This window comes from Agrilus planipennis, unplaced genomic scaffold (genome assembly GCF_000699045.2).
Source record: "Agrilus planipennis isolate EAB-ADULT unplaced genomic scaffold, Apla_2.0 scaffold9, whole genome shotgun sequence".
NCBI classification, from domain to species: Eukaryota; Metazoa; Arthropoda; class Insecta; order Coleoptera; family Buprestidae; genus Agrilus; species Agrilus planipennis.
The window spans coordinates 2,572,953-2,587,936 of NW_020442467.1; the positions used below are offsets into that span (position 1 = coordinate 2,572,953).

The window sequence follows — 14,984 nt, forward strand, 5'->3', positions numbered from 1 at the left end:
TACATTTCCATTCTTGGACTCAAGTACGCCCATCACTAATACGGTCTCCATCAACCGTTCCATGCGAGTGAAAGGTACTGTTCATATATGAATCCCATGCGAGCAAACAGTAAAATAGCCCTAAAGGAGAGTTCTCTTATTCTCCCTACATCAACCATTCCGTGCGTGCGAATGAATGGGACTGTTCTTAAACGAATCTCGTGCGAGTGAACAGTAGAATAATCCTCCAGGAGGACTCTCTTATGCCCCCTCCATCAACCGTTGCATGAGAATGAATGCGACTGTTCGTAAACGAATCTATTAAACATGAAATTTAGTACATTGAAAGATATACATTTGATCCCAGTGCCGTTTATCAAATATCACACTGTAAATCTTGAACATAAAAGTAAGTCTATTAATGTGATACATCAATACAACCGTCTGAGATTGAAACACTACGATGGTAAAAATAGTATAATTATTGACTAGATACTACGTAAATCCCACTTATCAAGTAAGTAGCATTAATTTTCATTGCTGCTAAGTATATTTTATAATGTTTGACATTATCCTACAAACAGTAAAGAGTACTAACTTAACTGAATCTACATACGTCACACCTTATACGTCATAGGCAAGATTACCTCCTTCTAAATACTGAACAGTAGCTGATTTCTTTCATTTAATCTTAATTCTTTAATACGAGGTTTATTCAAAAAGTATCGCGAATTTTGAATTTCCGCGGGTTACGTATATTCGATTTTCGATTTTTTTTGTGGCGTTATGTTGGTTCTCATGTCTCTCACNGAATCTCGTGCGAGTGAACAGTAGAATAATCCTCCAGGAGGACTCTCTTATGCCCCCTCCATCAACCGTTTCATGCGAGTGAATGCGACTGTTCGTAAACGAATATCGTGTGAGTGAACAGTAGAATAGTCCTCCAGGAGGCTTCCCTTACACCTCCTCCTTGAACCGTTCCATAAGAATGAATGCGACTGTTCGTATACGAATCTCATGCGAATGAACAGCAGAACCGTCATCCAGGAGGGCTCTGTATACCCTCCTGATCATCCGTTCCGTGCGGGTGAATACGACTGTTCAGTTACGTCTCTTGTGAATGAACAATTGCTGTCCAATAAGTCTGTCTAGTGACCAAATCGACTTATCTCAAGAGCAAAGATAGTTTGTTTATTGATTCTAACCTCAAAATTTTACTTAAAATAGCATCATTGTGTCACTTTGTTTGCTACCATAACACCATAAACATATTTCCTAAGAAAGAAGGGGCAATATACAATATTCAAATTAGCTGAGACATAACTAATCGTAAGCGCATAATACACATACACATACAATGTGCAGTTTGGCACAATATCTTTAAAGGAATGCAAAACCCGATCCGAAACTATCATGCCTTCATTGTTAGAAAACTATATATGCCAATTATTGTGCGTTGTTTAAAAACTGGAAACACTATTTTTGTTCAAAAAACGTAAGATACATGAGTACGTGCTTATGTTTTAAAACAATTTTTTATCTATAAGCAATATTTAAACAAAACAAAGTATTAATACCAATTATTATCTATTACAAGGTCACAGATAAATATTGCCTCTTCTATATACTTTTTGTAAATGACTATCCATGCATTTACAAAGCTCGGTTTTTTTTATCACCGCGTACGTAATATATGTTCCTTTTTTGAATAGATGAGATCCTGATTAGCTAATACATTTTTTAAATATTTATAAACATCATAATATTAGATATTTATTTTAACCATTCACATGAAAGCATATTAATTTGATGATACTTAGTGTAAAGTATTTTAAGTTAATTTTTAAATAATACTAATTGGACGAGGTTATTGTTTATTGTAATTGTTTAATTTTTAAATTCAATAAAAGTAGTAGTATGACAGGAAAGTATTTTTATTTCTTTTAATAATTAAGTAAGCCATTATTTAAATAAAACTGTTTATTGTCCAATAAACCAATTCATTATTCGATAAAAATTATACATTTTCACAATGTACAGAGTTATTGGAACAATGAATGCAATTTATTGAAACAACGTACAGAATTTATCTATTAACAAACATTTACATTGAATCAAAAACTGTAATTGTTGAGGCAACTAATTTTTACATTAAAGCAATAAAATAATTTCTTTGAACCAAACAACAAGGTTTTTCTTTCAATATACAGATACATTTTCGTAATTAATATCTTCCGTTATTACAACGAATCGAGTTGTTGAACAATGGATGTTGTTCGTTGTCTCAACGAATTTATTTTAATTTTCTAACGAAAAAATTTTGTTTGCAGCAATGTACTATACGTTAAGTTAATAAACGCCTTTAATGAACAACAATTGCTTATCCATTACGATAATGAACTTCTCTATTGGACCAATAATAAAGTACCTTTTATTGATGCAACGTACTTTTTTTATATTTACGTATTTTAAGAACTGCCTTAAAACTTAAAGTCAGCAACTACAGATATACTAGATCTTAAACAAAACGAAAGTAGGAAACCCTGGATAACAAAGGAGATTTTAGGATTAATAGAAGAAAGGCGGAAATACAAAACAGGACAGACGAAGAAGGGCAAGAAAGATATAAGGCTATAAAGTGGGAAATAATTAGGAAGTGTAGGGCAGCTAAGGAACAGTGGATTGATAGGATGCGTATAGAATTAGAAGAAAAGTCTGAAGTAGGTAAAACCGATGCGACGTATAATATAATTAAAAGGAATTTTAGAGATGTAAGGTACAGTAGTAATAATATAAGAAACGAGGCAGGGGCCATTCTGATAGAAAATGAGGAAAAGGCAGATGGGTGGAAAGAATATTTAGAGAACCTATACCTACGCAGGCCCTAAGTTAGGAGATATATTCGAGAAGGAAGATACTGTAGAGATAGATGAGCTAATTTATCCCATAATGAAGGAAGAGTTCGATGTAGCATTAAAAAACTTAAATAATAAGGCGCCAGAGGTAGATGGTATACAGGGATTAATTCTAAAACATACAGAACAAGAGGTTAGAGATCGTATGTGTTGGGCGAGATAGGTTGGTAGGACACCTTCTTAGGTATGAAGGTCTAGTCAGACATATTAGAGACAGGAACAGGAGTTAGGAGGGGTAGAGGTAGACCTAGATTAGATTACTGTTCGCAAAGTTAAGGATGTAGGTTGTTCTAGTTTTAGGGAAATGCGAAGTTTAGTTCAGGTGTGGAGGTAGGTGTCCAACCAGTCTTAGGACTGACGACCTTATGATGATGACTTATTTTTTTTGGTTCAGTCTTTATTCCCATAAAATAAATCCTTTCGGAAATTCAATTGATATTTATTATATTATTACATTTATTAACGCAATTTTTATGAGTAGTAATCAAAGACTATTTCTTTTCAGGCTATTGCTAAACAGTTGTTGGAAGATCGGACATTTAGTGTATTATTATTTATTATCTATACCTTTCAATCAAAAAAAAGGAAATAAAATTCAACCAAGAATTTATCAGTTAACTAACATTACTCTTTCATTCAAGTACCTACTGAAAGACTGATTACGGTTTTCTCATACGATTTCTATAAAAATTCTTTGTAAAAACCGCCTTAATTGCAATTTAAAACTGAATAAAATATAAAATAGGTATATATTGATGTTGTATGGATTGATGGAACCAGTCCAATCCGATAAACCATTGTTTTAATCATGCCATTTTCTGGTAACCGGATGTTGCCAACNGTTTGCAAAACTTTTTTTTCTAATTTCTTATTGGCCCCCCCGAAAATGACCCGTATGTTCAAAATTAATTTATTTACGTCATGCGTCTGTGTTTGGGTCACAATAAAAAGTTCATGTGTACTAAATTTCAACTTATCGGTTGACAAAGTGACTGTGACAGTCGGAAAGACAGACACCTAAGTAATCCTATAAGGGTTTTGTTTTTCATTCGGACGTATAGAACTAGGGTTGCCACCATAATTATATATTATAAAGTATTGTACTCTATGTCGACTGTGCGTACGTTATACTTTACAAGACACATAAAGTGCGCCAAAATTCTTTATTTAAGGCCTTAAATAAACATCGTAATTTTGTAAGCGATTCTACTGAAAGACTGATTACGGTTTTCTCATACGATTTCTATAAAAATTCTTTGTAAAAACCGCCTTAATTGCAATTTAAAACTGAATAAAATATAAAATAGGTATATATTGATGTTGTATGGATTGATGGAACCAGTCCAATCCGATAAACCATTGTTTTAATCATGCCATTTTCTGGTAACCGGATGTTGCCAACTTTCTAACTGGATACGACATACCCGCCTCCCATCCTCCTAAGTTTTATGCTTTTAACACGTTTGCAGCTGAACGAGATTTTCCTAATTTGAAATTACGCCAGCCTGTCTTCTGTCTGCCCTACTATAACTGTTAAGAGCTGATCTATATCAGAACTATTAGCACTGGGTCATTATCTAATATTCTGGCAGGTCCCGGCTCAATGTCGGATCCTGGTCTCCTAATCCGAGTTTTCTTATTATTTCCTGCGTATCAGGCGTTTTGATCCCCCGACAAAATGTCCCCGGACAAAATATCCCTGACAATGTATCCAAAATAAATAATATTTTGTCCGGTGATATTATGTCGGGGGATGAAAAATCATGGAACCATTTCCTGAGATCACTTAAGCAAATGCTGGCGCAATAATAAAATCCCACAGACCACAATCCTTTAACTCTGTGTTCTTCTGTATTCACTTCGTTAGTCTCATCTATTGAGTTGTTCGGAAAGTTATTTCGTTTTTTCCCGACAGAGGATTTAATTGTATTCTTTTGCACCCAACTTCACATTTAAGCCGTATAATTTTTATATGCTTTGAGAGCTCATATAGCAAGGCTTGTGTGTGAAAAATTCCAATTAATTCTACGCAGTAGTTTTTGGTTGGTGCCCTTTTAAATATGGAGAGCGATAAGCAGCACTTTCGACATATCTTACTGTTTTACTACAGAAAGGGTAAAAATGCTGTTCAAGCCAGAAAGAAATTGACTGATGTGTATGGAGAAGGTGTGTTGACAGTACGTCAGTGCCAGAACTGGTTCGCTAAATTTCGATCCGGCAATTTTGATGTCGAAGATGCACCACGTTCGGGAAGGCCGGTTGAAGCTGATAAAGACGCGATAAAAGCATTAGTTGATGTGAACCGGCGAATAACAACATGTGAGATCGGATTGAGGTTAAATTTATCAAATTCAACAGTTTATGACCACTTGAAAGGCCTGGGATTATCCTCGAAGCTCGATGTATGGGTTCTCCATGTTCTCACAGAGAGAAATCTGTGTCGCCGCATTGACGTCTGCGATTCGCTTCTCAAACGTCACGAAAATGATCCGTTTTTGAAGCGCATCATCACTGGGGACGAAAAATGGGTTGTATACAACAACGTCAAACGCAAGAGGTCATGGAGCAAAAACGATGAACCGGCTCAAACCATTTCCAAAGCCGATATTCACCAAAAAAAGGTGATGCTGTCTGTTTGGTGGGATTTTAAAGGAATCGTTTTTTTGAGCTTTTACCGGATAACACAACGATTAATTTGGAAGTCTACTGTTATCAGCTGGACAAACTGAATGATGCACTTCAACAGAAAAGGTCAGAACTAATCAACAGGAAAGGTGTAGTGTTTCACCAAGACAACGCGAGACCTCACACAAGTTTGGTCACTCGCCAAAAGCTTTTACAGCTTGAATGGGATACAATGCTACACCCACCATATTATCCGGACCTGGCACCATCGGATTATTATTTGTTCCGGTCACTCCAAAATTTTTAAGACGGTAAAACCTTCACCTCAAATGAGGAGGTCAAATGACTTTCCGAACAACCCTATATCTCACCTCAACCACGGTTGAAAAGGGCTTTCCACTCTCACCTCCAGCAGAGTCTAGGGAGGCTGTCAACCCAACGGCATTAGTAACGACCAAAGGTTTTTTTCACAGCAATATTGTTTATTTTAGGGGTACACATTCCATTTTCTTAAAATTCTAGTATATATACATATGTATATGACTAAAAACCATTCCGAGGTTTGTAGAAAAAGTAAGTAAAAAAAACAGGCAGTCAGACACACGAGTGATTCTATAATGGTTCCATTTTTCATTCGGACATACGGAACTATAACCCTAGAACTAACTTAACATTGTAGATGGAAAAAAACATGTTTTCCCATACATTCAAACTGCAAATGTTCAGACCATAGACCTCTTATTAATTTTCTTGTAATCTATAAGTAAAGAACTATTTTCTGTATTTTTTTTTTTCAAAATTTTAGGTTCAGTAGGTGATGGTGATATGGTAAATGGTNTGGACGAGAGCTTATATACCTCGAGTGCCATAATTCGTAATTGATATGCATATAAGCCAACGGCGGTTGGACACAAGTAAAAATGCACACAAGAGAAAAATTTCCAGGGACGTAATTGGCAGAATTTACTTAATTTAAGTTTTCAAATGTTTAAAAAAAGTAATTTGTAAGGAACACTATGTTAGTTAAGGATATGGGTTGTTCTAGTTTTAGGAAAATGCAAAGATTAGCTCAGAATAGGAGGTGCGTGTCCAACCAGTCTTACAACTAGGGTTGCCACCCGTACTTTATTATAAAGTATTGTACTCTATGTCGACTGTGCGTACGTTATACTTTACAAGACACATAAAGTGCGCCAAAATTCTTTATTTAAGGCCTTAAATAAACATCGTAATTTTGTAAGCGATTATTCGAAATTTAGAGTATTTTTATATCAATAATATTGCACAGAAAAATGGCAAGGCATGTTTACGGAACAACCTGATTTCCCAAATCTGTTCAAAGTAGTGTCACTTTTGGTGTCCGTTTCGGCCACTTCAGCATTTACAGAAAGAGAATGTTATGAAAGCAATGTGGTGGGATGACAGGAATAAAGCTTCATTTAAACTAATTAAAAATGAACTTTTAATTTACTTAAATCTTTGCCATATTTAGAGGCTATTAATGTATTTAAGAGCGACAGCAATTTGTTAGTGGCTGCTAGGTGTAACAAACAATGTTTCTAAAAACAAAAAATAAAATACTATATTTTTATGCTGAGTACTTTTTTTTAACCTTCTGAAAAGGTGGCGACCCTATATAGAACCCTGAAAACCGAATCAAACGTATAAATTATAAACCTAACGTGTTCCATTCTAAGGTAAACAATTGTCCAATTTAGTATTACATACACATCATCTAAGAAACAAAACAGAAGTTTAATGAAAATCTTTAAGTTGTTTTCCTATTTATTTACTGTTTACTACAAATTCCCTGCAGTTTATCACTTTAAACCGAATGATGCGGTTATTGTTAATAAAAACCAAGTTAATTATTTACATTCCGTGACATACTACCTACTAACAGCTGCTTTCATATCTTTCAGCTACATAATCAAGTAATAAGACACCGTCTCATTAGATTCTTATATAATTATACGTAACTAGTTACAACATGTTTCAAATATTGTTTACTGTACGTATATGTAAGATAAGTACATTTTTCTCACAGCATAGGCTTTATCAACTGATAGAGATTGAAGTACGTATAAGAAATAACACAACTACCGAACGTGAACTTTAACCTCTTTTCGAATAACTGTTAAATAGCAACTTAATAAAGAAACATTCTTTTTTTTTCAGAGTAACAAAAGACACGTAATAGCTAGGTACCTATCTAATATAATTATTTTTACAATCAGTGTCACTTTTACCGGTGGTAGGTCACAAATTTTTCATTTTACAAGTAGCATTAGCATTGTAATTGAAATATTACAGCAATAATATGAATGCCTATGTTATAATGTTTATTATAAAAAGAAGATATACTTGAAAGTCTGAACTATAAATAACTCTTAAAACCTGTTTTCAAACGATCATGATTCCCCAATAAATTAGGTACTTAACTGATTCCTTGTTCAATAAAGAAGTAATAACAATTATTTTTTATTTTTAAAATGCACTTCACTACATAATTTGTATTTTAACATTTAGATGAATTTTATTAGACATACAACTATACCTATAGGTACCTGTTTATTTCATTGCCAACAGCATTACTATCCTTGTTAATCTTTCCATCGTTCACCGTTACCATCACCATTTTGCACTTGTGGTTTTACTTAATTCCGTTTATATCAAAACATTAACTTTCACTATGTAATTCATAACACTCGCACTCATCCAAAATCTAGATGTTTTAAACTCGTAAAAATATAACCGCCATCCGTAACAACAATCGAACAAAAATGAGCGTATGCCGTCTACGTGCGTCTATTGTATATCCTTGACTGCGTGAAATCGCGCGACCGACTAATAAAACGGAAAGCAACACGATACTTTCCAAATGTAATAACAATCGGTTTTACTATAGTTTCTGTTTTCACCGCGATAAAACATATTGGTATTTGTCTACGGAACAAGTGCAACGTCAAGGAACGAAATTTTTGCAGGTGTGCTCGGTCAATAATCCATTCGATATCAATGTTTGCAGAACGATATGGATCTGTTTATCAACCTTTACACACACTGATAACATGTAACTAATATCAAATCAAAATTCAAAGATCAGGTATCGTTTCTCCATAACAACATACCTATGTTTCTCATTATTAAAAAAAAAACATAAAGGTTTAAAGGGTTTTAAGTAAGTAATCATTACATATGTATAACTAGCATCACTCTTCCAACAGTTTCTTTAGATACATACCATACGTACATAAATACATATGACATAAGATACTTCGAGTCATACATACCGCCTATATATATGCATGTATAATATTACTACTGCAAATCGCATTGATAAATAATAATTAGAAACTTTATTTGCATGAAACTGAGTGTGTTATTCAAGTTTCTTAGCAATCACAATTTTAATTATTATTAAAAGAGCGACCACTGTATAAATACTGTAGAGTTGCAATTGTAATTTTGTAATTATGCATTTTGAGGGCTGATTTGCGGGGGGGGGGGACTTAAAATATGCTCAAAGAAAACAGGAAAAATCTGTGACAACATCGGAGGCTGTCAACTACCTACAATAGAAAATCCCATGGTGGGTATAGCAACGTGATTAAAGGGCAAAGAAATTATTAAGAAAACCGCAACACGTTAAAATCCGAAGCCGGTCCTGGGCGTGAATTACCAATGTAGGACTTCCGTGCCAGAAGATAGGCTTTGAAACATCTACCAAAATTATTTCTGAGCTGCGCAAAAACGTCCGGCATTTAACGTATTTCATTGCAGCGATCATTACACTGACGGATCTTTAAAATCATTAGTATTCTGCACTGCTGTTTGATACACCCTCACACGCAGGGTGTACATTACCGCTATGGTCAATAATCGATTTGCTATCAATGTTTGCAGAACGATGTGGATCTGTTTATCAACGTTTACACACATTAATAACATGAAAATAATATCAAATCAAAATTCAAAGATCAGGTATCGTTTCTCCATAACAACATACCTATGTTTCTCATTATTAAAAAAAAAACATAAAGGTTTAAAGGGTTTTAAGTAAGTAATCATTACATATGTATAACTAGCATCACTCTTCCAACAGTTTCTTTAGATACATACCATACGTACATAAATACATATGACATAAGATACTTCGAGTCATACATACCGCCTATATATGTATATGTATGTATCATATTATTACTACAAATCGCATTGATAAATAATAATTAGAAACTTTATTTGCATGAAACTGAGTGTATTATTCAAGCTTCTTGGCAATCACAATTTTAATTATCATTAAAAGAGCGACCAGTGTATAGATGCTGTAGAGCTGCAATTGTAATTTTGTAATTATGCGTTTTCAGGTCTGACTTTGGGGGGTGAACTTAAAAGATGCCCAAAGAAAACAGGAAAAATCTGTGGCAACTTCGGAGGCTGTCAACTACATACAATAGAGAATCCCATGATGAGTATAGCAACGTGATTAAACGGCAACGAAATTTATAAGAAAACCGTAAGACGTTATAATCTGAAGCCGGTCCGGGGCGTGAATTAGCAATATAAGACTTCCGTGCCAGAAGATAGGCTTTGAAACATCTACCAAAATTATTTTTGAGCTGCGAAAAACGTCCGGCATTTAACGTATTTCATTTGCAGCGATCATCACACTGTCGGATCGTGAAAATCATTAGTATTCTGCACTGGCGTTTGATACACCCTCACAAGCAGGGTGTGCATTGTCGTTACAATCTCTGTACGGTTTGCCGCTGAGGAAGTTTTCTCTAGAAGTATGGATAACCGTAGGTACAATTCGTTCGTTGCACTGGCCTCGTGTTCACATTCACCGTAAATTAGTATCATGTCGCAAGGTTCTGTCGGACTAAACGCCATTGTAACAACTACTATTCTACACTGACCTATATGACAGTAATAAACTGACCTACTGAAATAAGTTCGACTGACTGCATACATGCAAGCCTATAACGTTAAAAGAATAAAAAAATAATTGTAACATACACATGACAATTACATTCACATAATCTAACAAATAACAAACAATGTATGAATCAAAAATACAAAAGAAATCCTAGATGGATCAATTACCAGCTCCCACGTTTTTACATTTACATAATTTTCTTGTTTTGTAGTGCCTTATCACCTCCTGCAAGCTTCCTATTTATTTCAGAAACACCCTGAACATATTAAAGAACTTGAGTTTATTACATCTTTGATTGTAGCATATTGATTCAGCATTTTCCTCATTCGCTCATCTAACTGATCGTGAATGCTGCGCCTGTTTCTTTTTTTGCTTTCCATATTTAATTCTGACCTTTCAATTCAATTTTCTAATTAACTGACATGTTGTAGGTTTAGGCCTCAACATATAATTTAATTTGTTGTTTTCTGTTGTAATGTTTCCATATAACAACTGCGACAAAAGAAAAGACTTTCTCAAATTGTAATTGTGGATACTTCTTCATAAGCATGAGGGTATCAATTTCTTGATAATAATATTAAAAATAAAAGAAAACATTTATTTTAACTAGAAAAACAGATTATTTAAATCATAACTGTATGGAAGCAGCATTTCACGCCTTTCAGATGGAATATAGTTTTAGATAACGAAGGATAGCAGAGCAATAGGGATGAAAACGTGAAAAATGGGAAGTACGAAAAGGGCATACATTCCCTCAAAATTGAATTGCCCTTGAGCTTTCTCAAATGTTCAAACTGCCACTGCGATTCAATCATGAAAAAAAGTAAAAAATGTAACAAATACTGAAATGTAAGTCATGTATTTGTTTTCCGTTACAAATATCACATTTTTAAGATAATATGTGGTATTTATAAAAAGAAGCCTGACCTTTTGCTTCCAAAAAATGCATAATAATTTGTATTTATAAATAGAAGCATCTGCTCAAAAAGGAAAGGATTTGCTTCTAAAAAAAGAAAGGTTCACAACAACTTTTTTCGCTCTTTTCAACTTTTCAGTAGCTGCCCAGGCATCACACAGCTTGTAATGTAAAAATTTATGTATTTGTAGGACTGTTTTTGTGTAAGATCTATCTAAAAGGACTCGTATTAGTAATATTTAGTTGTGTGGTCCCAGTGTTGTGCTTGTTACAGCTGATATGGTACATTTACATACAAGAAAATACAACAAATTAAGATGTACACCACGAAAATCAGATTTTAAAACGTTATTTAGATTTGAGAAAGATTTCTTGGCGCATATCCCGTGGAGCAGCCGTGTCACCTGTGCAGAAAATGAAAATATTTCTGCGTTATTGTGCGAACAATTTCCAATTTGTTAACTTTCAACAATGCACAAGTAAATCAGGAATGTATTAAACAAATAAAATAAAGAGCTGTCACGGAACATACACACACACAAACACGTTAATTGCACAATGCAAGTTTCAACTAATTTATCGAAATCGGTAGCGGCTAATCTGTACCTTTTATGTTATTGTAGCGAGCACGAGCGTGTTTGTGTACGATCGGGCATACGTGTGTGTGAGCGGCTTATCGATTCGCCGACTAGCCGCGGGCGCCTTTCTCCATGTGCGCCGTATTTGTAAACGTGTGTCGTACCTGCGTTCTGGGAAAGCAGGTAAACAGGTCAAAGAAAAAGGTACTTTTCCGGACGGTTCGAGAAGGTTCCCGAAAGGAAGCAAAAAAGTATTTAAAGGAAGAGACGATCGCCGAGAGAGGTAGTAATAATTTGACCGTTGCAGAAGTGAATCGAGAAATAAATTGACAGTGATTGAAGTGAAATAAATAGCGCAGTGAATAGTGATATATCAACAGTAGTGTAAATAAATAGAATAATTACTTAAGTTTAGCAATAATTTAATAGTGTTTTTAAGAATAATAATAATTCGTGTAAATAAATTGTGTAATTGTAGCAAAAGCTTTTACTTCTACCATTTACTTGAAAGTAAATGTTTTATCTTTATAAATACGGCCTTATTATATGTAGATAAATACAGAAAATTACCTAATTTTAAGTTGCTTATTATCTATCTCAAATGCAAAGAAATAAATTTTTTAGATTGTCATCACAAGTTTCCTATAACTTATAAAATGCTACGCTGAATAGTTCATACTTGTTCTATTTATGAACAATGTTTTTCTTACCTGTATTCGTAAATATATGTATATACAATCGTTTATTACTCGGCAAACTACTAAGAAGCAGGCAATTAGCTTTATGTTAATTTTTTCGTCTTTCCTCATCACAATAAAGTGCGACACGGTTCAATAGGTTATTGTCTTCATTCAATAGCAGCGTTCCCAAACAACGTGGTAACATAAAAGTTAATGTACTCCTTGAGGCCTAATTCGGGTTTAATATGTATTTAATCGAATTGCCGTAATCTGGCATCTGCTAAACCTTAGTTATTATTATTATTATTGGAACAATGGTTCAAATAATAATGAATCGATTAATAATACATAGTTTCTTTACATGCATTTAGAAGTTGTAGATAAATGAAAAAAAGACTGATCCCAATTTCCCATAACGAGCTTTTTCGGAGGATGCATGTTTCTCCTATCTATTTATATGGGTATTATAATCATAAAGAAATATCGACATGAGAAATAGAGATAGACTAATAAATAATTAGTTTTTTACAAACTTGTCTTGTTTTTCCTTGTTCTTGTCTTATTATTGCTACAAGAAATATCAGAGTCGCTACTGAAGCAAATTGTTACAATTATTCTTACTGATGGCTCACAACAAACAAATCAGTAAACAATAAGCAATAATTACGATGGATTTATATAATAACTTTAACGGATTTTACGGCATATCTTCTGTGCTCTTCAGAAGATGTTCATTCTTTTCTTGCTATAAAGTATGCCGTTGATAAACCAAAATAAACCAAAAGCCATAACACGATTTCAAACGAATAAATAAATTAAGTTCTCTTTCGACTATTCTGTTTATAAAGAATAAGTCATGTTGATTTTGTGACATTTGTGAATACAGTCTTAAAACCAATCTATAATACATATATACGGGAAAAAAAATAATTTATATTTATTTCTACCTAGACTGGACTTGCATTTCCCCATCATAAAGGAATATGGTTTATAATATTCTATATTATAATAAATAACTTTGACAAATGTTTGAGAGAATACGTTGCATGCTACAGATGGGCCGGGTGCCCGATTTGGATTCGGTACCCGGTGGATCCGCCAAATTTTTGGGATCCAGCAGAGTAGTGGATAATGATGCCGATAGTGCCCGATAATTCCACCAAACGAAAAAAAAAAACATCAGCAATAATAATTTAAGAAGTAAAACAAAAACCTTTCTTGATAGAAATTGATAATTAAGATTATATTGGGATAGATCATTTGTCCTAATTTGCATTATTTATTGAGTACTATACTAAATTATTTATTATTTCCATATAGTTCTTATTTCTTATTTTTCTCGTGACCAACAATACATTAGTAGGTATGTTGTAATTTCTGTCGCTTGTTGGTATATTATTAATATACTTAGATTTGCAGATGATATAGCAGTATTAGCATCTAGCAAGGACGAGTTAGAGATAGCTTTAAATAAAATGGAAGCGGTATTAACAAAACAGTACTGTATATAAATAAATAAAAGTAAAAGAAAAATACTGGTATGCAAGGGAAAAAAAGTAGGAAAACAGCGAAGATAGGAGATGAAAAATTAGAAGAAGTGGCTGATTGTAAGTCAGATAAGTCAGGACTGAAGGAGTAGTAGGGATATAAAGCAGAGGATAGCGCAGGGTCGAATCGCCTTCAATAAATAAAAGTCACTTCTATGCTCTCGAACGGTTAATTTAAAAATTTGAAAAAGATTGTTATAGGTGTATGTTTGGAGCGCGGCGCTGTCCTGGTGCGAAACATGGACGGTGGGCGCTACAGAAAAGAAAAGGTTAGAAGCGTTCGAAATGTGGTGTTACAGGCCAATGATGAGGATACCGTGGATAGAGAAGGTTAGAAATGAAGGGGTATTAGAAATAATAGGAGAACAGAGTACTTTATGGAAGTTAATAAGGAATGGGCGAGATAGGTAGGTAGGAGATCTTCTTAGGCATGAAGGTGTAGTCAGAAACATATTAGAGGCAAAAACTGGAGATACGAGGGGTAGAAGTAGCTCTAGATTAAATTACTGTTCCCAAATAGTTAAGTATGTGAGTTGTTCTAGTTTTAGGAAAATGCGAAGTTTAGCTCAGGATAGAAAAGAGTGGAGGTGCGTGTCCAACCAGTCTTATGACTGACGACCTTATGATGATGATGACGTTGGTATATTGGGTTTTGATTAACAACAACTTATTAATTTCATTAATTTAATGTTTAAATGACAACAGTTAATGTGGTTTGAAACGTTGGTGAGAATGAACTATTAACCGTAGTTATTAATGTCAAAACCGAATATTAGTTTATGCCCAATACAGAACTCTTAAA

At 34.0% G+C, this 14,984-nt stretch overlaps 1 protein-coding gene across 4 annotated transcripts in view; it reads right to left on the bottom strand.

The window, feature by feature from the left end:
* The window catches only part of LOC108735532 (mitogen-activated protein kinase kinase kinase 13), a 71,286-nt gene that overhangs the window by 29,410 nt on the left and 26,892 nt on the right, over positions 1–14,984 (bottom strand). The window contains exon 1 of one of the 4 annotated variants that reach the window (XM_018467531.2): positions 8,087–8,454. The exons of the other annotated variants lie outside the window; for them this stretch is intronic. Coding sequence (XP_018323033.1) covers positions 8,087–8,157 — 71 coding nt within the window. The 5' untranslated portion in view covers positions 8,158–8,454. Of the gene's footprint in view, positions 1–8,086; positions 8,455–14,984 lie in introns of those variants that run through there. 4 annotated transcript variants of the gene reach the window in all.